The sequence below is a fragment of the Cydia strobilella genome, chromosome 7 (genome assembly GCF_947568885.1).
Source record: "Cydia strobilella chromosome 7, ilCydStro3.1, whole genome shotgun sequence".
Lineage (NCBI taxonomy): Eukaryota > Metazoa > Arthropoda > Insecta > Lepidoptera > Tortricidae > Cydia > Cydia strobilella.
In genome coordinates, this window is record NC_086047.1 from 7,945,478 (window position 1) to 7,970,923 (window position 25,446).

The window sequence follows — 25,446 nt, forward strand, 5'->3', positions numbered from 1 at the left end:
CATGGGAGCCTGGGGTCCGCTTGACAACTAATCCTAAGAATTGACGTAGGCACTATTTTTTACGAAATCGACTGCCATCTGACCTTCCAACCCAGAGGGGGAACTAGGCCTTGTTAGGATTAGTTCGGTTTCCTCAAGATGTTTTCCTTCACCGAAAAGCGACTGGTAAATATCAAATGATATTTCGTTCATAAGTTCCGAAAAACTTATTGGTACGAGCCGGGGTTTGAACCCGCGACCTCCGGATTGAAAGTCGCACGCTCTTACCGCTAGGCCATAACTTATGGAGAAGCCGGGCATGGAAATGACATCTGAACAAGCCGAATTTTTCGAGATTCGGATCTTTCAAAAGGTTATTATGTTATTATTAATGCAATACCAATATTATTAAATGTAACAATTCTTGATTCAAAATTTGTGTTTAAAATGTATATTTTAATTGATTGTTACAGCTGCAAATACAAATCAATTATAAATTTATGATATAATATTCAATTTTCTTTAATTTAATTTAAATATGTTTAACGAGACTACACAATTAAATAACAGTAAACTATTAAACTTAAAATAAACGCCTTATAATTAAAAAATATCTTTTGCTCCATTGAGATAATTAGATATTTCACGGCACTTATCTGTATTATCTTATCATGTTCTCGGTCTCAAAAAAATCACATGCCAAGATCGAAGAAGTAAGTACGCGGGGATCAACGTACCTACGAATATAATCCGGTAATCATTGTTGCTACATAGGTATTAGTCACTTGTTACTTATTCATCTGTACTGAGATCGGAGGTCGCTCTATATGACAGTCGGCACACAATTCATTAGCGCTCGCTCGAGATAAAAGGTTATTAATTAATCTGTTAAGGGCTTGGGGCTATGTATTCCCACGTCAAGTTCCAACTAATTAGAGAAAAACGAGATTAATCGCATCGACTAATTGTTCTTTTCATTCATTTATTTAAGATTACAATGTTTGCATGAAAACTACATAGTTGCGCAACTGAAAGCTCTGTAAGGATTGTGAAAATCTATCTTGTTATAGTGAGACAGTTTCCTAACAGCCGAACGCACATGTTCCAGTCGGCAATTTACGTCGTTTAAAAGAGGTTTGGCGGCGCCTTGCACAAGGCTGCAAGCCCCTAAGCTCTTTACAGCTTACATGTAAATTACGACACCCCACGCATGCTCTTGGAAGGACTCGAAACACATTAGCTGGGCCGCCGACTCGCCGCCGTTTGAATGGCTAAAACCATTCAAATAGCGCTGGCGTGTTTGTGTTAATTGAATTGGTGCAGAGAAGCGGATATTACCAAATGTAGGGGCAGGAATTTCGTAGGTTATAGATAAAACTTATTTAATAGCAGCCTTCAAGTAACTAATCGGATCGCATTGAGTTTGCTTTATACATTTACATATGCACATACATAACTAACTTTTTATGTGTGCTTGTATGTTTGAAATTCTTGGATAATAATGTTTTGCATTCCTTTGACAGCTTCTTTATTTACTGTAGCCGCAACATCACTTTCAGTAACTTTCTCGAGTGAAACAGACCCCCAGGTTTAGTTTGGTTTGGCTTATTATTCAATCTTATGGTGCTGGCCGTAGCTTAGACTACTTACATAATATATAGGTATTAAGTGCATTATATCGTATTTTATACCTGCATGAGACCGGTAACTGTCAGCACTGAGCTGTTAATTATGAGGCTCGCTATCCTTTAAGTGTTTTGCAGAGACAGTAATAAAATTTGCAATTCGCTGATTAGGAGATAAGGCCGGTCACCGTGATATAGATTTGCCATCGGGCTTCTAATTGTGCGACAAACGAGTGTAGCCCCACGAGCTATAAAGAAACCTGATTGATAATAGATGTGTTCCAATTATCGAGTCTTTCTAAAGTACTCTTAAGAAAAAAAAAAAACATTTACGGCTTTACGTAATTTGGTGCGAGGTTCGCACAGCGATTGGGACAATTTATTGTGTTCGGCGAGGTCGGAGCTATCAAATTAATTAAAAGGAGGAAACCTTTCAATCCGCTCGCATAATTGACCTCATCAGCCCGCTTTGCTTTTTTCGCGGTCGCGATTAAACTGAATTGAAAACATTAAAGTACTTTTCACACCACATGCTCGACATTGCCCAATTATAATATATCATGCAAACCTCATCTAAAGTAAGTCATTATTGCTGTAGGTCTCTATTTGGATTTTTTTTCATACGAATTCAAATCTCATTGTTCACCAGCGGGTTATAATGAGATTCAGTACCATATTATGACCCGGCGGATTATAATGAGATTTAGTACAACCCGGCGAAATTAGAACTTATTTGAAAATCGGACTGGCCACTACAAGCCATATACGCAAAACAAAGAAAATAAAACAAAAGCCGCGAGTGTTGCAATACGCTGCTGTCAGGAGGTTGAAGTAAAAAGATTATAATTTGTAAGTTTTTTTTTAAATGAGGTACCTACTTTAAGTTTTAATAAAACGTTATTTCTAGTAAGTAGCCTTGTTTTTTCTTGTCTCGTAAAAGGTGAGAAAAGTAAAGTATCCTCCTTTGGGATAAAGCTGTTTTCGTCTTGGACGAGCTTGAATCCCTCGCTGCACTCAGGACTCCGTTATATCAGGGAATATCGCGCCCGTGACATAAAACACTGCTTTATACCCTCAGTGTATTATCTACTATTAAGTACTACTGACAGCATAAAGTCTTGATTACATAATAAATGTCAGTCTAAGTGCTAGTTGGTATATATGAGCTGAGGAATGAGCCCTAGGTGTTTAATCCATAAGCGCATTGAAGATTTTCTGCACTGACACACTTCTTCAATATGAACTTGAGAGCATGTATCTAAGCCACTTAAATAATCTAGTTCTAGATAAAAAAAATTGTTTATCACATGTCACTAGATATACTTAATGACATCATCACAACACATAAATAGTTTAGGTATATGAAAAGAAAAACCATGAAATCGGATTATATCGCGTATATTGAATTTATAATACAAATATATGTATGTATATATATTATAAATTTAATATACGCGATATAATCCGATTTCTAACTTCTTCATGGTAACTATCGCGGTAACCGACGACAATGTAAGTTTAGCTATAGCTAATAAATAAGTGTCTAATATCACTACCTATGTAAAGTTTTGCGTAAGTACCTAATTAATAAATCATGAACAGCGAAGAAAAATTTTGATCATTGGTATGTTAACTAAATATGAATAAAATCGTTAGGTTTGGTATTTATATGAATGAAATTCATAGCAATGTTGATCATAGCTTATGAACATAGCGTTCCTAATTAATAAGCGTTAATTATCGTTAATTTTTTTAATTATCGTTAGCTAGCCAGTGTGTGTTGTTGGCGTACGTGTCGCCATTATTTTTACACAGAAAACTAGCGCCACGGTTTGCCGCGGTACTATGCTGAGTGGGGATCCTTTTTGGCGTCCAAATGTTTTTTGTCTGCATGCTTTTCTTTTTTATGTACTATGTTGTGGCGTCAAATAAATGTATTTTCTTTCTTTCTTTCTTAATAGTCAAGCATGGCAAGCTTCATTCCAGATTTCACGCTCCGCGCTGGCCATGAGGCGCTGTAAACTTAATACAAATTTACACATGCTTTTGTAAACTGTCCAGTGGTTATCTTGTAAGTTTATCAACATGCAACCAGCTCATTGGACCGACACCCATGATTAGCGATTAATCCAGCTCTGTCGCAAGCTGCTGACTTCCTAGTAGTATACGCCTAATCGAAATTGAAAAGCTCAAACGTTCCAGTTTGAGAAATTTGCAGGCCACGTGCATCGTGACATAACTTAGCTATTATTTATAATCATATGTATTACAGCAAATTTGCATTCGGACACGTAAAACATGAAAATTTCTTTGGTTGTCTGTAACTTATTGATATAGGTTACCTAACCTTAAACAATCCCTTTATATCACATGACCACTGCGTTCACACATTGTATCGCACTAAATTGCCAAACTACATCTCTGGGCAAACCTAGGTACCGTCTCCATCAGATAATATATATCTGAGCGGCCGAGGTGCTCAAAAATATCTGAACACGAAACTGACGCCTTGACAATAGAGGCGTGTTCAGATATTTGTGAGCTTCTTGGCCGCTCCGATATATCCGAGGCGACTGTACCTCGGTACTTACCTAATATTTTTAAATTAGAACGGAACGATGCGAAAAGCACTGACATATATATATAAACAGGCTGTCGAGAACAAATTGTGTCCGCGAGGTGTCCGCCATTTTTTGCGTTTGTCGTCATTTACTAAGCTAAAGAATAAGCGCAGCTAGCCAGTAGCAATGAAGTGCATGCACTTATTGAGGTGCTGAAACATTTTCTTCGAGAGGCCGCCTTTAGTGTACATATAACCTCAATGGCGTGAAGTACCTATTTGAATGGTTACATATGCGTAAAGACTTGTCCTTTTCTGAATAAAGAACACGAAGTGTAGGTATCATATATGGTGTAGGTAATTTGTAATACTTTATTCAAATGTCAGAGGACAGGACACATTAATGAGTGTCCGAATTGTCGGTTCTTTAGAATATACTCACATGTTATTTTGCACCATTTAGACAGATATAATGAACACCTAACATTGACGTGCACTTTGTTAATGCACCTAACCTGACTCAAAATTTAACTATGTACGAAGGAATAAATAAATAAATAATTTTCTTGAAGCTAAAAGTACATAAAGGAATTCAGGGCCAACGTCCTTATGTTTAAGAGCCAACAGGAGCCGAGACCAAACTCAATTTTGAGATTTGAAAGAGAATATCGTCGTCGCGCTGACGGGGGCGGTACCGCGTACCGAGGGACTATCCCAGTGTGTGTGGTGCACGCACACCGACGCGCACGTTATTTGCGCTCCTCGCCGGCCTCACGCCGCTCGCGTTTTTAGTAACTAAATTCAATATCCTTCTACAACCTGCAATCTAATTAACATTTCGAGTTACAGAATAGTAAAAAAACATAACATAACATGGACATACAAGAAAACATTGTTGTATAAAAACATACAAGATAACGGCTGTTAAATTAATCCAATTAAATATTTTTAAATATGATAAACAAAAATATTAAATTATAGTCGTGAGTATTTTAAAAGTAAAACTCCCTTATACCTTGATTTTAAACAAAGTATTTTACTTATAACTTACTTGGTTCGTATGAATTAGTGACATACCTAATTAAAAAAGAAAGCTATAACTCCCGCGGGAACAATATAGGCCTTTTCCCTTCAGTACACCTGCATGAAATAAGATCTTTTCGAGCAAGCGTCTTGAAAAACAAATTTGCCGCTCTCCGGCTCCGTTGAATAGAAAAAAAGAAAGCCTCAGGTTAGATAAAATTATCATAATAAAGAAACATGTGACATGTGATATTTCTTACTTTGATGTAATTATACAGTTTTATTGATGGTCCGTTTTTTTATTTATGTGTCAGATTTTGACAAAAATAGGTATAAATTGAAGAGCTCCTAATTCTGATCGGAATAAATATGAAACCCAATAAATAAATAAATAATAATAAATATTAAATCAATATTATAGGACATTCTTACACAGATTGACTAAGTCCCACGGTAAGCCCAAGGAGGCTTGTGTTATGGGTACTCAGACAACGATATACATAATATATAAATACTTAAATACAAATAGAAAACACCCATGACTCAGGAACAAATATCTGTGCTCATCATATCATATCATCGAACCCAGGACCATCGGCTTCACAGGCAGGGTCACTACCTCCTAGGCCAGACGACCGGTCGTCGCCCAATATTTTGGGACAATAGTCTAGTCTACAAAAGGTTCAAGGTGGTGAAAAAAATAGTGTAAGCTGTTCGCATAAAAAAACCGCAAATCGATGTACAGGTTAGCCGTTTGGTACACGTATATACTAGTCAAAACAAAAATTTTGACCCGCAGTTCCTAAAAAAAATTCCCTTAGGAGGGGAGTGCTGAAACCTTTTTTTGTATAAAAAAAAACTTTTTTTTTAAACCTATCGTATACTTCTCATCTATCATACGAAAGGGCTTTTTGAAGCGATTCTGAAAATATACCACATCATTGCATTTTAGCCATTTTTAGGGTTCCGTAGCCAAATGGCAAAAAACGGAACCCTTATGGATTCGTCATGTCTGTCTGTCTGTCGTCCGTCCGTATGTCACAGCCACTTCTTTCCGAAACTATAAGAACTGTTGAAACTTGGTAAGTAGATGTATTCTGTGAACCGCATTAAGATTTTCACTCAAAAATAGGAAAAAAAAATTTTAGGGGTTCCCCATACTTAGAACTGAAACCCAAAAATTTTTTTTTTCATCTAACCCATACGTGTGTGGTATCTATGGATAGGTCTTCAAAAATGATATTGAGGTTTCTCATATATTTTTTTTCTAAACTGAATAGTTTGCGCGAGACCGAGAGACACTTCCAAAGTGGTAAAATGTGTAACCCAGGGGGGGTTACACACTTGGGGGGGTAACTTCTAAAATAAGAGAATGATAAAACTGAAAAAATATATGATGTACATTACCTTGCCAACTTTTACCGAGAACTGGTTTGAACGAGATCTAGTTAGTAGTTTTTTTTTAATACGTTATAAATCGTAAACCGCAATTTACCTTTCACTCACGTTTCACATAAAAATACATTGTTTAAATTGTGTAATGTACGGAACCCTCGGCGCCCGATTCCGATTCGCACTTGGCCGGTTTTTTCTTAAATTGAAAGAAAAAGAATTTTCAAAACATACCAAGTTTGGGCTCCTCCAGATACGATATGGCTGATTTTTTTTGTACAAATGATACGTGATATCCTCATATGTAACCCCAAAAAAGCAATAAAAAATTTATTTAGTTTTTTTTTTTCAATACAAAGTGACACAGTTCTACTTAACCCTTTAACTTGACCCCAAACTTGGTGTGTTTTGAAAATTCTATTTGTTTTAATTTACAAAAAAATGGCTAAAATGTAATGATGTGGTATAATTTTAGAATCGCCTCAAAAAGCCCTTTCGTATGATACCACACACGATAGGTTTTTGGAAAAAAAATATGTTTTTTTTTTCATACAAAAAAAATGTTTCAGCATACCCCTCCTAAGGGATTTTTTTTAGAAACTGCGGGTCAAAAATTTTGTTTTGACCTCTTAGTATGCGTGTGCCAAACGGCTAACCTGTACATCGATTTGCGGTTTTTCTTTGAAATTGGGCTTGTACGGCTGCCACTTATAGAGATACTAACTCCTAAAAATACGTATGATACCTCATTGGATTCAGAATGATGTCTAGAAAAATGTATTCGAAGCGTTTATTCCCACATAAAAAAAGTTCAAAGCTATTAACAAAAAACGGCCAAGTGCGAGTCGGTTTCGTACCATTACGCAAAAAACGGCAAAAAATCCCGTTTGTTGTTTGGGAGCCCCACTTAAAAAAATATTTTATTCTGTTTTTAGTATTTGTTGTTATAGCGGCAACAGAAATACATCATCCGTAAATATTGCAACTTTTTAGCTATCACGGTTCACGAGATACAGCCTGGTGACAGACGGACAGGCAGATTGACAGACAGACAGACAGATATTATTTTAAAGGTATTAAATATTCTTTTAAAATTAGGAAATAATATGGTGTATTTAAAACATATCATGGAATATACTACGGTTATAAATTGATATTATGTAAAGTAATTTTTTCAACAAGTTAGGCAATTATTAAGTAATATTGTCTTCGGTTACCGCGATAGTTACTCATGAAATAAAACTATGAAAACGGATTATATCGCGTATATTGAATTTATAATACATCCCGACGTTTCGAACTCTTTACAGCGTTCGTGGTCAACGGGTGTCACCACCCGTTATTAAGTAACCACATTTTTTTCGAACTTTCGTCTTTGTTGTAAATAAAAAAAGAAAGAAAATAATTGGCGTAAAAAGTATTTCGCCTCGTGGAGCCCCTTTCATGAGATCACGTCACAAAAGTTTTATAGTTATTTGTTATACAAGGGTGCAAAGTTGTATTTTACCCGCGAGTGTAGAATTGAAACACGAGCAAGCGAAAGGATTCTATAGGTGAACCACGAGCGAAGCGAGTGGTTCTAAAATAGAATTCCGAGCGTAGCGAGTGTTTCAACACACGAGAAGTAAAATACATTTGCGCCCGTGTGTAACACAAAACTTTTCACCTCACTATAGCGAGGAAAGTGCAACATCCACAGGCGTTAGATCATCTTCATCACTGGAATCACTCATTTCTTTACGATATTATAACAGAAAACTCTGGAAGTTGTGTATTTTTACGCGAGTCGGTGAGAAAAGGTTTTAAGTAAAAAAATTGTTGACAATGTTGACATTTCTGATGTATGAAATGTCAACGATGCGTTTTGAAATTGCATCGACTCAACTTGTGCGTTCAGAACTATATTTATCATCATTATAAAAAAACAAACGTTTCTTATGGAATTTTAAGGTTTATGACTTAAAAACATTAAATAAAGCTAAATTTGGTATTTTTTATTAGATTCTCAAACCATTTTTTAATGATAATTAATATCGAACGAACCATTATCATGAGCGTTTTACGTTTTGTTATCTGTCAAGCTACTTAAACACGCTCCATCCAAGGTCAAATTACTTTCCCCACTAGTGGATAAAACGCGTTTTTCCCCGCTTGTATTGAAGGATAAACGACAACTTTCCGAGCTAGTGAGGGGAAAATAAAATTAATACTTTGTTTAAAATAAATTTTTGAATAATAGTGAAAATTGTAAAATATAAAGCAATATAATAATACGTACTTAGAACTGATACTTTTCTAAATAAAGAATGAATAAACTAAATTGTGTAATTAATTTTTAGTGCAAATCACCACAATTTGCTTCTAAAGAGCAAATCTGTGACCAAAAATTATATATAGTTTTAATTTTTCGTTCGTATATTCAGATTTGTATATGAAAATGTGAAACTATTATTTCTAAAATAAATTATTCGTCCCTAATTTACACAAAATTTATACCAAATTTGATCTCATATCAAGAGATAGGTAGAAATAGAGGCAAACTGGACCGCAGAAGCCAACTTTTCCCCTCCCTTTTTGGGGGGTAGCCAGGACTTAATCTCGTAGCTAGTGCGTCAGCTCAGCTTTGTATGAACCAAGGAATAATAAATAGTGTTAAACGATATCCCCTGAGGCCAAAGTGCATACTCACTTTACTTACTTCGCCTACTAAGAGGCAAATCGCGACTTTGTTATGGTTTATCGATAACTTATCACATCACTAGATTATCGACTTTCAATGTCGACTATTGCCCATCACTTTTCTGTCCGTGTACGTATTTAGAAACTTGACCCCGCCCCCTTTTTTTTTTTTTTTTTTTTTTGAACCTGACGGGCTCTATTGCAGGGGTGGCAATTAGAGCGGTAGGACTGTGTGGGGGGATGGTAGCCTGGGGAAAATCCAGGACCCTTCCGCATCACACGAGACGGTTTTTGCTACGCTGGAATACTCCTAAAGAGTTTTCGCTCCAGCGCAGATCGGTTGAGCGGTCTCAACCTGATCTGAGGGTGTAAAGGGAATCGAGCTAATGGGAGTTTTGTCGCTGGTTCGCTACAACCTAGCCTAGCCGAGAAGACTCCAGCAAGAAACTCAGCTAGGCCCGACGACTGTCGGAATGATGCTAACCGGTACGCGGCGGTACCGGGTTGATAACGGACTGAATGTGTCGATGTGGTCGCGTGGTGGACGTCCCCGCCGGCGGGCAAGCCTTTGTGTACGCGTTGTGTCCGCGATGGACGCCGCACGCTCAGCGGCCATCCTAGTGATGGACGCTGAGATTGCGTCGTCCGGATCCGTGAGTGTGTGCCTGGGACGACGGACCGAGCGTCCCCTAATCAGTGTGGATCGGGTTACTTCAGAGGGGGGAGGTGGAGGAGTGGGAACGTAGTTCGAAGCCTTCCTAACTAACGGATTTCTGTGGTGCGGAGCGTTATCAAAGTAACGCCGCGAAGTCTGCTTAAAGAAACCGTAAATGGAGTTAAGCCCCGAGTCACGGTGCAAACTGAGGTTCGTCTGGTACCACGGGGCACCAGTCGCTCTACGGAGGAAACGATTTTGAACGACCTGAAGCGGCTTGAGACTTGACATACTCACGTGTGAGAATGCCACACTTGAGTATGTCATGATTGGACGAACACAAGTCTTGTAAAGGGTCAGCTTATTTCTAAGTGACATTTTACTAAACTTGTTAATCATCGACCCGAGCCTTCCTAATACGAACGACCCCGCCCCTAAAATTAGTGCGATAAGGACAACTGCAGCTTAGGCGAAAAATCCTGCGTAAAAATCTCAAAAATCGAGGTTTCGTACTCGACTGTTTCCTCCTCCAAAACTTAAGCAATCGTAACCAAATTTGGAAATCTAAATGATTATGAAATTGTCTGTGTCGGACTGTTTTGATTTTTTGGCTAATTGATACCAGTTTTGAATACCACGCCTCTCATTGCGGCATAGTCAGTGAGGCCATTTTTGGCCATGTTTGAAGGGCTCTAGCGCCTTAAAAAACAAAAATATCAAAAAAAGCAAAACACACCGACACAGATATTGACAATATTAATCTGTGTTGAAAAAATCATTCCTCTAGCTTCAAAAACCAGGGAGGAAACAGTCGAGTACGTTTGTATGGAGAAATGACCACTCCTGTTGGCTCTTAATGTAAACTCTTATGAATTGAGATCGACTGGCGAACTATTAGGACTTATTTAGGACAATGCGGAACACCGACACATTTATTTCAAGCACTTTTTAAAAACAATGTTGACATACGTGTAAAACAAAAATAAGTAGGTTACCTAGAAAAATCAATTGGAATCTACCGGTCGGTATATAGACCTATCTATCAATACCTATTAGGTACCTAGTGTACCATGTGAATCATGTGATTCATTTTTACAAAAAATAAAAATTGTATATCAAATATACAATTAAAAAAAAATCTTTATCTTAAAACTTTATGACGGATATTACCATTATTTTGTACACTAGTCTCTGGTACACAGGGTTTACTGCATTTCGAGCACGCTGTAGAAATAATGTAAGACTCTTGCTTGACTATCATTTCTCATTTTGCATTACTTTCATAGTTTCAGTCATGTTTCAGTAGTTATTATTATTCAGACATTACTGACATTAGATACTCATATAAATTAGGATGTATTTATCCGGGCAATATGTCGTTTTGAGCTTGTCACTTTACTTACTAGTTAAGTACCTACTTGCACTAAGTAAATAGGTACTATAACTACTAATGCGACCAAAACGTGTCACTTAAATAGACATAATACATACGACAAACAAATTATCCTTATCAGTAATGCAAGTCAGTCTATTTAAATTTAATAGAGCTATTTGATCTGTATCAGATTAGCCATTATTTAGAGGTTACATTATTAATTTTATTGTTCAGATAGTTAGTAGACAAAGTGCAGGTTCTCTATTCCCATCACTTACCGAGTCTCTGGATTAGACAAACCAGGATAAATTAAGACCTCGATATCAGCATTAATTGTGCGTTACGAAGGACGCACTTATACTGGCAAGCCTAAGTTGCGCCATCTTCTCGGTATCACAACAGCCCGGTAGGCATATTCAGATTCTAAACATTTAATATGAATGCGAAATCGTCTTTTCATACAAACGTAGTCCTCATTTTCCTCTCTGGATATTAACATTATTGAAAGTATTTTGATACAGTTAGTAGTATATCAACAACAGCTATGACCCTACGTTTTTTTTCGAATATTTAATTATTATAAGAGAATAAAATAAAATAAATTAATTAATAAATAGATCGTTTTTTTTTTATAGATAATCGAAAAAAAGTCAAACGTAGGGCATAGCTATGGTTAATTATACATCAAATTATCTACTTACCTAAAAATATTTTCCTAATGTCAATATCCAGAGAGGAAAATTTGGACTATGTTTGTATGGAGAAGCTGCCGTCCCCTTTCGTTTTCTTTCCTTTCCTCTTGCTCGCTGGTCCTGAGGGACGTCTTGGAATTGATATCATATTAGTATCAATCATCAAACAATCTGAATACGCCTCTGGTCGAATCGTTATAGATATCAGAAGGGTCGAACGGTGGATTTCGTGAAATACTTTCGTTTGATTATAGAAACTCTTATGGCCGTGTATCAGGGTTGGTTTTCACACGAGACGTGTGTGCTAGTGCTAGCTAGGACAACGGTATCTGGAACGTGGATCGGACGTGCCACTGACTGATGGATATTGAGCAACTAATCGGCCAACGAGATCTGTGGTTCATACATAAAGTAAATTAGCTTCTGCCCGCGACTTCGTCTCTGTATTATCCTTTATTATAACTTAAGCCGTTAATGGGTACCTACCTTTTTACGACTAAAAGGGTTATAAAAGAGTTAGTTATTGTCTGTTAAGAACCTTAAGTGCATAATGCAGGTGCTTTTTTTTATACCACGTCGGTGGCAATCAAGTATACGGCCCGCCTGAAGCCAGTTACCGTAGCCTATGGACGCCTGCAACACCGGAGGTATTATATACACGCGCGTTGCCGACGACCCTTTAAAAACATGTACACTCCTTTTTTGCTTACTGCTTATTAAGATCTAAAGGTTGTAAAAGTTGCTTAAGGCCATAACACAAACTGCCTAGGCTGTATTATAACGTCTAAATAGCTACAATACCTCTCTATGGGATAACTATCTCTTGTAAACCCTTTTTTACAACTGTGACCTATAAAACCGTTAATATAGCGTCGTTTTACGTCTTTTAGTTACAAATAAAGTGCTAAGTGTCGCCTAAATGTTTGTTGGGATAATATTGTCGAAAAATTTGGTTAGGTACATATTATTTCAGGTAATTTTGTACTTCTAAATTTCTTCCAAAGTTCAGCCGTTTTACAGACATATAAATTAAAAGTGGAAAAATTCACCATCTCGGGCGAGACTTGAAGTCGCGACACTCGATCACTAGCCCATGCTCTGCCAACTGAGCATCTGCATCTGATGATTTAGTATCGTTACTAGTGAATTTCCAATATGACTTGGAACACCGGTAGCCGTTTAAGAAGTGCAACACTTACGGTAGATGTCGCTAGGGTGCCTCCCTAAGGCGTTAATGGTGGAAATATTCGCTGTCCCGGGTGTAGTCTCGGTAGCTCAGATGGCAGAGCATGGGTTAGTGATCCAGTGTCGCGACTTCTAAGCTTAAGGGTCTCCGGCAAGCTCGTTTCTCCATACAACATACAGTCCTACATACTGTCAGTATTTACCTACAGAATATGTTAGTTGCATTAACTGGTGCAATCAATATTATTTTTCCAGAACTCTTAAATCTGCACTTACATGTAATAGCAGTCAATTTACGATAATATCTAATTGGTCACTTAACGCTTCAATTAAATATCAAATTCAAGGTTATAGACAATTGCATTAGAATAAATTGAATGAGTCACACTTATAAACCATAATTTAATTGACATCCTTGCGAATATTTGCGACAGAAACAAAGGTCAATGCAGATTCTGATCGTGTGGAGTCACGCCCTTATGTTACTCAATTCGATATCTCATGAAATTCAAATATAGAGCGCATTAGAACAGACCTACACACCTTCGGTCGTGACATTCGAATTTCAAAGACAAATATACTCCTAACCGCAAAGGTTAAATATGATAAAATTGGAAAGACAATGTTGTGCAAAAGAAGCACGTTATGTCGGTGGCTTGATGGATTATCTTGTTCACGACTTGACGCCAATTGCCTACTTACCTACCTACTCTGATCGCTGGCAAACAATGCTAATAAATAATAGAGTGTAGGTGTGTTGTGTAAATAAAACGTAAATATGTAAACTTTTGTGTAACATATCACTTTTCCAGTCTGTGAATTCATATATGCAAATTGTGTTTTAACCTGTAGTCTGTACAATAAACTGATTGTCCTGAAGACGACATACGACGAAAAGACGTTTTAATTGATTTTCTTTCTTAGGAAGACGCTCCACCTTTTTATCTTAGCGTGTCTTAGCACTAGCTTAACTGACCGTTAAAAACTACTCACACAAATTGTATCATGCAAAATCTAGTATTATTTTCAATCGCATTTTTTACATTTTTACGTTACTTGCTTGATCACAAATTTGACTGTCTGTGAACTGCGATTGGAAATTAGCAGCAGGAGCATTAACAGTAGATTGATAACCAAGGAATGAAAGGCACTCATCACTGCCGAGGTATTTTGGCGCTTGAACGCAGTGAGAGCGCCAATAGTCCGAGGTCCGAGGCAGAAATGATGCCTTTCACCCGAGTTAAACACTCTACTTTTCATTTCAAATACGAGGAAAGTAAAGTGGTAAAATGCATGTGTTTTTTCAAAAACATGACTAAGTATAAATTTATATAGTCTTTCTTGAGGGTACTTTCAATTAAAAATTCAGGCAAAAGTATCGTTATTTATGGAATGGGGAGTCAAATATCATAATGGAAATTGTATAAGAAACCCATTTAAACTTAAATTTCAATTGCTTATCGTAAAAAATTTAACAAAATCGTACTTTGAACGTAAAATGCTCTAGTGCAGTGCAGACATGTATCATTTTCTGCACACCTTTTAGAACAACAATGACCCTCTTTCAGAGCATGAGAAATGAACAATTTTTTAAATACGGTCTTGAATTGATAATGACTTAATATTAATTACATGACATCTCGCTCATTTTTTTGAGCATTTCTAAAAAAGTATGTGCAAATTTAGACGTTGATAAAGTGATAGATGTAATTTTTATACTCACCAAATTTTCTAATGATTTACAAAACTACTTTTGATTACTTTTACAGTTAGTACCTATTTTGTCGAGTATGTATTTTATGAATTATCTAACTTAGTCAACAATACAATAATAATAAAAACTGGTAACAAAATAGGAAAGTTCAATCTGTCATTTACCTATAGTATGTTTCAAACTCGATGGGTACGCTGATAGGTGTCATATGTCAATACAATTTTGCGAGATTTGGCTGTCATCCTATACTATATATAAAACCTACAAGAAATTGTACAAACATTGACTACCTAGGCGTCCGACATTTCATTTTCTATGACGGCAGATCGGTGATCACGTCGTGCTTTCCATAGAAAACGAAGCGCCGAAAGCTCCGGCCCGGCCCCGGCCCGGTCTAGCGTGAGTCATCCTTAATGTCAATGTCGCTGGCAAATTGTAAGAATCCGCCATTTACAAACGGCGCCGTCATTTTACAAACGTGAAACGTTAATCAAATTGCCGAAGGCAAATTGTAAAAAGTCGGCATTTTGTAATGGCTCCTCTGCACGATGGCCTAGCCACAGAATAAGTAACACGTACCCCGATTCGAATTAGCTTGCCCCCCGACAGCAGATTGACGACCTGTTGCCGACCGCTCAGTACTGTTTTTAAGCAATTTACTCACACAATGACGCATGCCGCGTGTACAGACGTGCCGTTCACACATAGAAACGGCGCTGCCGAAGAGCAGGCCTTCCGCCCTCACGTGGAAAAGCACGGTCACTACACTTCGGCGACCAGCCTCAGCCGCTCGCCTCGCTCGTTCTCGCGCTCCGTCACATCAGGGGCGAGGGGACTGCTCTCCCTCCGTGCCTTCGGTTTCGCAATTGCCCTCTAGGGGTAGGAAAGACAAGACTACGTAGATAGTGGGGTGCTCTGATTAGGTTTTTGGTGACCTTGAGATTTTGGTGGCCGTCTGGATGGTGGTGTGATATAAAAGTTAATATAAATTGCTCATAAAACAGCAAACCATGGTCACCCTCAGACAATCATCACGTTCACGTTGACACTATTGAGCGCACTAACAATTTGCCTTCGGCAATTTGTATACCGTTTCACGTTTGTAAAATGACGGCGCCGTTTGTAAAATGTCGAATCTTACAATTTGACTGCGACATCAATACCTAATGTCTTGTGTGTCATTGCAGCTGCCAAATAAATGATTTATCTATCTATCTATCTAATGTAAATAATGATCGTATTTTTGAAACTGCAAATCGCTTTTGGTAATTTGTAAATGTCCGCGTTCTGAATACAAGTTTTTATCCGTGTAATCATTAATTAAGAAGTATTTTTAAGTTACACTACCTATGGATAAAATCATAAACATAATTAATACTAAACTTAATTATGTACAATAAAAAGTAACCTAAAATTAATACTACCTACAAAACTAAAACTAATACCTAAAAAAGAAAAAAAAAAGAAAATGGGTGACCTAGCCCAATATGTATATATTAGGCTAGATCACCCAGGTCCGATCCCTGTGAAAGAGTTCCCATAAGGCTGGCTGCGTTCCCCCTTTTGATGGCTATGCCGATCCGTTGGGCGTAAGGGTGACCTAGCCCAATATGTATATATTAGGCTAGATCACCCAGGTCCGATCCCTGTGAAAGAGTTCCCATAAGGCTGGCTGCGTTCCCCCTTTTGATGGCTATGCCGATCCGTTGGGCGAGGAACGAGCCAGCCCTATGGTCCCCGGTGACCTCAAATATTTTTTTTGAGAGCTGCCGAATACAAGTTGCATCAGCGGATGTTACAAACAAAATAAATGTACCTAAAACGAACCTTGCCGAATGTAAATTAATGTTATTTTTGCTCCATAAAAATTAATGCGAAGCAAGAAATCAAACCAGTACGCTGCTTAATTTACTGGTAGGTACGATGTTATTTATTTCAGTGGAAACCTTGAAGTTGCCACATAACAACTAACTTTAACTTTTGACTGCCAGATAATTTGTATCTATTAGGTATGAAATTATAAATACTGAATAGAAGAAATATTGAAATTCTTTCTTTTTATCGTAATAAATTCGCGTTTTTGAAAACGGATTTAATAGTTTCCATGTTTAGTACCTAAGTTAGCATATTTTGTTTTGTTTTCCTTCACCGAAGAAATTTACATGTGTTCAACCAAGAACTTGTGCGATGCTCGGTTCGAACTTCAAACCGCCGAACAAAAGTCATGCCTTTGGTTTGTAAGTTTAATAATCAATTAATCATATATTATATAAGTATATACCTAATGTACTTACTTACCTACTGAAAAATTAAGGTTTTTAATTATTACCTTGATTATTGCAAACGACGCCCTCTAGCGACGTACGTTCATACTTTTAAGAATGGTGGATATCGACGTATTGAATGCTGTTGGAGCGAATCACGGAGCGAATATACTCGAAAGTATGCTACGCCAACAAGCGCGAGCGTTTCGTATAAATCGTACAGATGTAGCTGTAGTCGCGTGTCGGACTCGCGCACTAAGGCCGGAACCCTTCCATTACGCAAAAAACGGCAAAAAAATCACGTTTGTTGTATGGGAGCCCCACTTAAATATTTATTTTATTCTGTTTTTAATATTTGCTGTTAAAACGGCAACAGAACTACATCATATATGAGAGCATAAATAAATGAAATTAAATCATCTATGAAAATTTCAATTGTCTAGTTATCACGGTTCATGAGATACAGCCTGGTGACAGACGGACAGGCAGACAGACAGACAGACAGATAGACAGACAGACACATAGACAGACAGATAGCCAGACAGACAGACAGCGGAGCCTTAGTAATAGAGTCCCGTTTTTACCCTTTGGGTACGGAACCCTAAACTAAAAACGAAGTATTCGATAGGGTATTATACTTATTATTTGTGTCTATCATAATGTAAAGTGTCGTTTTAGTTACTGTATTGAATTGCTCCATAGCACTAACTTTTTGTAAAGCAAGCAAAGGCAACCGTCACGCAATAGGTGCAGGTTTTTATGTTACAATTCCTTAAACTAATGTGATAATTAAACTAGTTAACGACCCGTACACTTAACCCCTTCCTAATAATAATCAAATGAACGAAGATCCCCGATAACAGTTAAGTAAATAGACTGGAAACATTTTCTGACATGCCTGAATATTAAATAGACATTCTAGTTTTCTGCCGTCTGTACTTTGATGGACTGAAATATGCATCAACATAAAAGATTGACGTTCCTAATGAACATATAATGGGCCGACATGAATAGAGACCGTTGTAAGAATTTTTAGTACCTCATTTATCTAGTCGAAGGTTTGCATACAGTAACATCAACAATTTTAATTAACAACAGGACCTTTGTCGGTGCATATACATCCGCCGACATCACATTGTTGCACTTATCTGATGAGATGTCCCTATAAAACGAGGGCTCTATGAGATGAGTCCCTTCAATAGAACAGTTTACGTTACGGGTGCAATCGTTCGTAATAAGTGAAACATGGATATCGTTTGGTTAAAGGCTCGTATCGTTATCAATATGGAGTGTTGAAATTAAAAAATCATGTCAGACGTTGTCACAAGACTTTTTCGGAACAGTCAAAATAGTTTGCAGTGCCTTCCTTGAAAAAGCGTTTTACAGTACAGTATTTTCTCGCACTAGTGCGTAAAAGAGCACTTTTCTTGCATATGCGGAAAGTTTAAACGGCCATATGTACTGTAAAACGTTGTACGATACACCTGCAAATAGGTAATTTGCAACTCGTGTCGATTTAAATCACTCCCTGCGGTGTTTTAATTTATCGCCACTCGTTTCGAATTTCCTCTTTTCCGCACTTGTATCGTAAATAACTATTTCATTTCATATTAAGCTGGAAAACGTTTTATTGTAGGTCTATTTAAAAATTTGATCTTCGTTTAAGTACTGTCCAAAGAAAATCGGCCCCATCACGCGTAAGAGCTAAGAGATTTTATAGTATAAGCAATTAATTTAATGGAAAATCCATTAAATTAATTGCTTATACTATAAAATTCAAACTGGTGTTCCAATAGCTGTTTCGGCCGTTACGTTACAGAGCATAAATGCTGTCCGTGTTTGCTGGTACAGACTTCTAGTCCTCGCATGTATGCTGTACAAGCAATGCCGTAAGTAATTCGCCTGATTTGCTACAGGTGGTTATCCTGCTGAACGGATGGCTGTTCAATATCAAGGGATCGTCTATGGCCATGCTGCAGCACGCCACGTCCTCGCAGAGCATCGTGTTTCACCAGGCGCAGCCGGTGCTGCCCGCCACTACCACCCGTAATTATAACTATTTGTATATTAATGCTAGTATTTTGTGCGTGAATTGCGTATTTATAAATTTAAAAATACCAAGTAGATACTTTACTCTTGCTCAAGTTTGTATATTCATTATTTTTTTTCGAAATATGCTGAAATGTAACTAATATAATAACACTTATATACTTAAGGCCACTTTGGGTCTGATAAATGGATCCAAACTACCGTTTTTTTAAGATTTTAATATGCACCTTTTTTCAGCTATATCTTCTTTAGACCAGTACAGCAGAACTCAAGTAAGTGCGTAAAACTTCTAGTTAACTACTAAAAAAATATTATTAATTTTGTTCTTAGTAAAGTGTTACTGTAAAATATGGCTTTACCTTTTTTTTAACTGAAACCATACTGTTAAAAAAGGTACACAGATAATTTATATCATTGTTAATATATACAAGTGTATATTTATAGGTAAATTTATTGTTTTAGCCAAAATACGAGTATAAATATGAGGTGTCAGACCACCAAACGGGCGACAGAAAGAGCCACTGGGAGCGACGCGAAGGCGACAAAGTGCGCGGCGCGTACTCGCTGTATGAGCCCGATGGCGCGCTTCGCACCGTTGAGTACACCGCGGACGCGGTCCACGGGTGAGTAGTAGGACTAAGGGACAACAGGAGCTACTGGAGACGGTATGAGGGTTATAAAGTGCGAGGCGCGTACCCAATATATGAGTACTATGAGTAGTAGAACTAAGGGATAACAGAAGCTACTGGAGATGGCATGAGGGTGATAAAGTGCGAGGCGCGTACCCAATATATGAGCCCGATGGCACGCTACACACCGTCTAATACACCGCAGACCAAGGCCATGGGATGGGTGATTTACTTTACTCGTATTTTATGACGGTGGGTTTTTTTAACACACGTGGTGACACGCAGGTCGGCGAAGAGACATTGGGGCGTATGCTACTACTAGGTACCTACTTTAACTTTTACTAAAATAGGTACTCACGAAAACTACTAGTTACCTACATATTGAAAAAAATCTTTAAACGAGGAATGTTTTCGAACTTATACCTAAGTGCCCCTAGAATAACCTCGACTGTTAATATTAATACGCTCTGTATACATATGATTTTCTGCCGAATAAATCAAAAAGTTGGCTGTTGTTTCATATTTTAGTAGATCTCGTAAGGTTGACGAAATATAAAGTGAGCCGGCTCACTTTATATTTCGTCAACTTTACCATCGTATTACATTTATAGAATGAGTTACAAGTTAAGTCATAATAGTTTCAATAAATTTCTCACTTTAATTCCAGATTTAACGCCGTTGTGCGTCGTGATGAGCCACACCAGCAGATCAAGCTGCAGCACCCTCGTCTGCCAGAATCTCGCAGCCGTGCCCTGGCCAGCAGAGACTACCTTGATAGCCCACAGTACCTGCCCGAGAAGAGCCAGCCAACCAGCCCGCGATACGGGCCCAGTAGCAGTGCCAACTCTAACGTGGGCTTCAGTGTCAACCATGTCTCTGGTCTACAAGGCCCTGAGGATAATTATAATTACTAGAGACGAAGACAACTAAGCACAACAGGGAATGCCAATGTGTACCTACGTACGAGTATGTACTTACACTCGAACTGTACATTGTATACCTCAAAATGAAAAACAAACATGTACCTACTAGGTAAGTATTTATTGTTGATGTTGAAGTGTCACGTTGTAGTGGTTGTATTTATAATAACGAGCATTTAACACATTATATTTATCTGAATGGGATTTAACGAAGTAATTAATAAGTATTTTTGGAGATTAAGCACCGTTTAGTTAAAATAAATTCATGGCATGAATGGCAAAACCAATGTTTTATTTGTACTTTACGTAGCTAGTTGTAATTCCCGTAATTTTGAAAACTTAGTAGGTCTGTTCGACTTCATTATTTTGCGATTGGTTATGTACCGCAGCAATGTCAAGTGTGAGTGGTATAAATTTTTTTGCTATTTAAAGTGCATTAGGCAACTAAGATATAAAAGGTACAGCGAGCTGCAAAAGTTGCATCAATTACGAAATGGAAGTCCCACGGAACTGTCATGTATTCCCTGATTGTAAGTACATATAGATTATTGATTGAAAAAATAGTATTTGTTGTCATTCGTTGTAGTTATTGAGTCGAGATCAATCAGAAATTTAAAGTTCGGAAATACCTAACTAAAACCTGATAAATTATTATCATATATTCCAAAGCAGCTTAATTAGCTTCCAGAATCCCGTTCAAAATGCGCTAGCAACTGTAACGTTTGAAGTCGGTGTCAAGCCAACTAGTTACAATACTGGTTCTTTCTTTCTTAATTAACTACACTAGGGTTTGCATTTGATTAGACGGGGTGTTGACGCTTTTAAAATTTGGCTTGGCACCAACTTCAAACGTTTCAGTTGCTAGCGCATTTAGCGCATTAGCGCAAAACGGGATAAGTAATATTTTATTTTATCCTTTTTGAAGTCGGTTTATGTTTTTTTCAAGATTTATTTTATTTTCCATTTTTAGTTTTGTTTTTCTTATGAGATATGCTTCATTCTGTAAGACTCGTTCCTGTCTGGCCAAACTGCCCCATGTCACTAAACATTTTTGCGCTTTTTTTTAATACCACGTCGGTGGCAAACAAGCATACGGCCCGCCTGATGGTAAGCAGTCACCGTAGCCTATGGACGCTTCGGGTACGTATCAATGTTCAAGGTCTGGATCTGAAGCTATTAAGATTTGAAGAGTTGGACCTCATGGAACCCATCATCAAAACTAGATCTTCCTTCAGAACAAAACGGGACCAACTTGGGTCTACCTATATATACATTCAAGCAAAAAAATAATTTTCGAAATCGGTTCAGAAATGACGGAGTTCTGAGGTAACATAGATACAAAAAAATACGATCGAATTGATAACCAATACTTTTTTGAAGTCGGTTAAAATAACATAGTTTTAAGGGTCTCCGGCAAGCTCGGTTCTCCGTACAAACGTAGTTTCGCTCTCATTTTAAAACGACTAGCTAGATTGCTCTGAAACCTTGTAAACTCTGAAACAATAGGATAAGGTATATCTATGTATGTCTGTAATTAGTTTATGTAGCTTCAGATACCATAGTTAAAAAATACAGCGAATTAAAGTTTTTTATACAAAACTTGTTTTTGCTCTATTTCGTATGTTTTATATACCTCATGTGATTGTATGTGCAAAGTTTCATTACAATCCAACACGTAGTTTTAAAATGAGAGCTAAACTATGTTTGTATCGGAAAGTGCGATACGGCCGAGCTTGCCGGGGACTCAAGTCGCTGCTGCATATAAATGTAATGAAATAAAACAATGAAATTCATAAAAATGCTTTTAATCGTCAGCGCTGACGTTCCAAATGTGAGGGAAAATGCAGACAGTTTCACGATTTGTAGTAGCTGTGGCACCAGAAGTGCCATCCTCACAAGAATAAATGAGAGCGAAAGTTCTGGTCGAGATCAGTTTCGGTAGGTTGTTGAGTCTAATGATGATGATGCAAATGATGATGGGCCGTCGTGTGATGAACATGAGCATTGAATCTGGAATTATAAACATAAATTTAGAATCGTAGAATTATAGCAGGCCTATAAACATCTGCACATAGAATAAAGCTGTTTCCCAAAGCAGAAAGGTGTAGTAAAAAAACGGTTATTTTTTCTTTTTAAGGGGATTCCCGTAAATACTGCATAGAGGAATACCAACAATTGATACTTTATTATTGATACTATATTATTATAATAGTGTGATATGATGGCCTTTTGTAGTTGTCATCAGGTAACGCTATCACATGACCTGAATACCTGCATGCCTTGTTGTTAACTGGTGGTGGCGCTATTGCGCTAAATTCCCTTTGGGCACCAACCTTTTTTGTATAAACTCGGAAGTTGACTAACTGGCCACCGAGATATGACGCTGACATAAATACAAAAATTTACAACATAAAAAAACTAAACAACTCGGGTCGCTTTCGAATGATCCACGGAACATTTTTTGCATTTTGCTGTTTAATGTATAATTTTGATAGTACCTATGCAGTGAATGGCAAGCGCAATGGGTCTGCACCCATTGCGCTTAATGAAGAATTCTTCTGGATATGCGAATAACTAATTCTTTCGTCGCTATTATGCTTTGTACTGCTGATCCAGCTATCCTCCAGTGCATCGTAAAGGCCTCGACGGATGACTGACTATCGATATATATATCAAATACACTTGACGTTTGGCAAAATGTCCTGGTAGCAGAGAAGCTATTATTTCGAATAAATAAAATAACTCGGTCGACAAAACATTTATTGAACGCAAATAGTGCTAATATCCAAAATATTTAATAATTATTAATTACGATTTAGTTATGTTATCCATTTAATTCTATACCTGTCTGCATCGTTACGATCAAGAATAAACTGGAAAATTGGAAATATGTTGACGAGGACAAAATCTGGACGCGGACTAAAGGGGTAAGTCATCTTCTGGATATAAATCTCTTTTTGAGTAATTTACATATCGCATCGTAAGCCCATACCCTCATCCTCAAAATTCAAAAGTGGCAGTTTCGTCAAAGTTTATCAACTGGCAGCTAAACTTACCCGTGGTGGTCGTCAGCAGAGTAGTGCACGGAGCGCAGGTTGCCGTCGGGCTCCACCAGCGAGTAGGAGCCCTTCACATGGTCCCCGTGCCGGGTCTCGTGCTGAGATTTGTGGTCACCGGTGTGCGGGTCCGAGACGGAGTACGCGAAGTTGTAATTAGGATATGCCCATGCCTGAAATAACGAATATGTAAAATTGAAAAAAATTACGATGTTGATGGTGCTAATTTCAAATAAGCACATTATGAGACTAAAATGTATATTATTATATTTATTTGTTATCACAGTTTTGACGGTTTATTTAAATTTCCAACACTACGAGTGTACAGTCGAGTTCACAAACATCTTTAGTTACAAGTCCGTACGACTGATTACTAGGTGTCATTTGTAATTTGAGAACCTATCTCTATTTAGGTTAAAGGGAAAACATCTTACGTGATGGCCATGGTCCCAACCTCCGTGGTGTCCATGAGCGATGCCAAGGTGGTTACCTCCCCAAGCGCCCATGTTGCCGCCCCAGCCTCCCCAGCCGCCGAGATGGCCGAGGTGGCCGGCGTGGCCGAGGTGGCTCACGTAGCCGAGATGGCCCATGTGGCCGACATGGTGGCCGAGGTGGTCCACGCGAGATGTGTGGGATACGGCGACCGGGTGCGCGTGCGCCGCGGCGAGAAGGGAGAGGACTACAATCTGGAATTGCACATTAATTAAATAAGGGGTAAGGTAAACCAAAATGTATTAGTACGTTTATGATGATGTCGATGTAGGTCATTAGCAAGTTTAGCAACAACCAACGATATTCAATCCAATTTGGTGTTAAGAGTAACATTCGAATGTCAACGGATAGCATTACTGCCGCGGCATTGACGCCAGCTCTGTCACTGTCAATTTGTTTGATAAAATGAGTGACGGATCATTAGACGTTCTAATCGCGGTAGTATTGCGGCAACGAACGTTACTTATTTTGCCTAGGAAATTAACGATAGTGCAGCTGCAATTGACATCCGAATATCATCTTACCACTCGAGTAATTAACGCTGCCACGTCACGCAACACAGCGACATTGACAATGACAAGACGACACTAACTGTTTACGAAAACGGATAATGCCCCGTTGAGTAAGTAAAAGTTATCATACGGCTCTGTGTAACTGCATACTTTTCACAGAGCATAAATATATTTTTTATTTATTTTATTATAAAAGGCATTGAAATATTTCACATTATATATGTTTCAAATTAATTACACAGCATAGGCTACTCGTACTTTGCACTTTTTGATTGCTTAGGTAGTTAAGGCTGGGTGAGGCCAATAACAGGAGCAAACAGTTGAAACTGAACAAGCTGTACTGTAAGCTGTACTGTTGAAAATGAACAAGTAACGGCTGAAAAAACACTTTTATAAATAACTTGTTCACAATGTGTTGCAAAATTGTTTATGTTTGTAGCATAACAAGCAATGTCAATTAGACTGATGATAGGCATGATGGCGTACATTGAAAATACTATTTACATTATTTACAAATATGAAAAAGAAAAATATCTAAAGATTTCATCATATATTTTAAAGTTGTTAAATAAAATTGTCTTCGGTTACCGCGATAGTTACTCATGAAATAAAACTATGAAAACGGATTATATCGCGTATATTGAA

General features: G+C 37.7%; 2 protein-coding genes across 3 annotated transcripts in view; one reads left to right on the forward strand and one right to left on the reverse strand.

Annotated features, from left to right (window-relative positions):
* The window catches only part of LOC134743119 (cuticle protein 7-like), a 44,197-nt gene extending 23,230 nt beyond the window's left edge, over positions 1-20,967 (forward strand). Inside the window, exons 4-7 of the mRNA XM_063676459.1 lie at positions 19,060-19,189; positions 19,430-19,464; positions 19,655-19,815; positions 20,489-20,967. Of these exons, the coding sequence (XP_063532529.1) occupies positions 19,060-19,189; positions 19,430-19,464; positions 19,655-19,815; positions 20,489-20,735 (573 nt within the window). The 3' untranslated portion in view covers positions 20,736-20,967. The remainder of the gene's footprint in view (positions 1-19,059; positions 19,190-19,429; positions 19,465-19,654; positions 19,816-20,488) is intronic.
* LOC134743136 (adult-specific cuticular protein ACP-20-like) overlaps positions 1-25,446 on the reverse strand; it is a 294,612-nt gene that overhangs the window by 268,094 nt on the left and 1,072 nt on the right. Inside the window, exons 2-4 of one of the 2 annotated variants that reach the window (XR_010127992.1) lie at positions 24,232-24,483; positions 23,798-23,970; positions 22,587-22,751 (exon numbers count right to left, since the gene is read on the reverse strand). Coding sequence is in view for 1 of the 2 variants with exons in the window: in XM_063676478.1 (XP_063532548.1) it covers positions 22,694-22,751; positions 23,798-23,970; positions 24,232-24,483 (483 nt within the window). In the remaining variant the exon portion in view is untranslated. Of the gene's footprint in view, positions 1-22,539; positions 22,752-23,797; positions 23,971-24,231; positions 24,484-25,446 lie in introns of those variants that run through there. The other variant, XM_063676478.1, reaches the window with a different exon arrangement.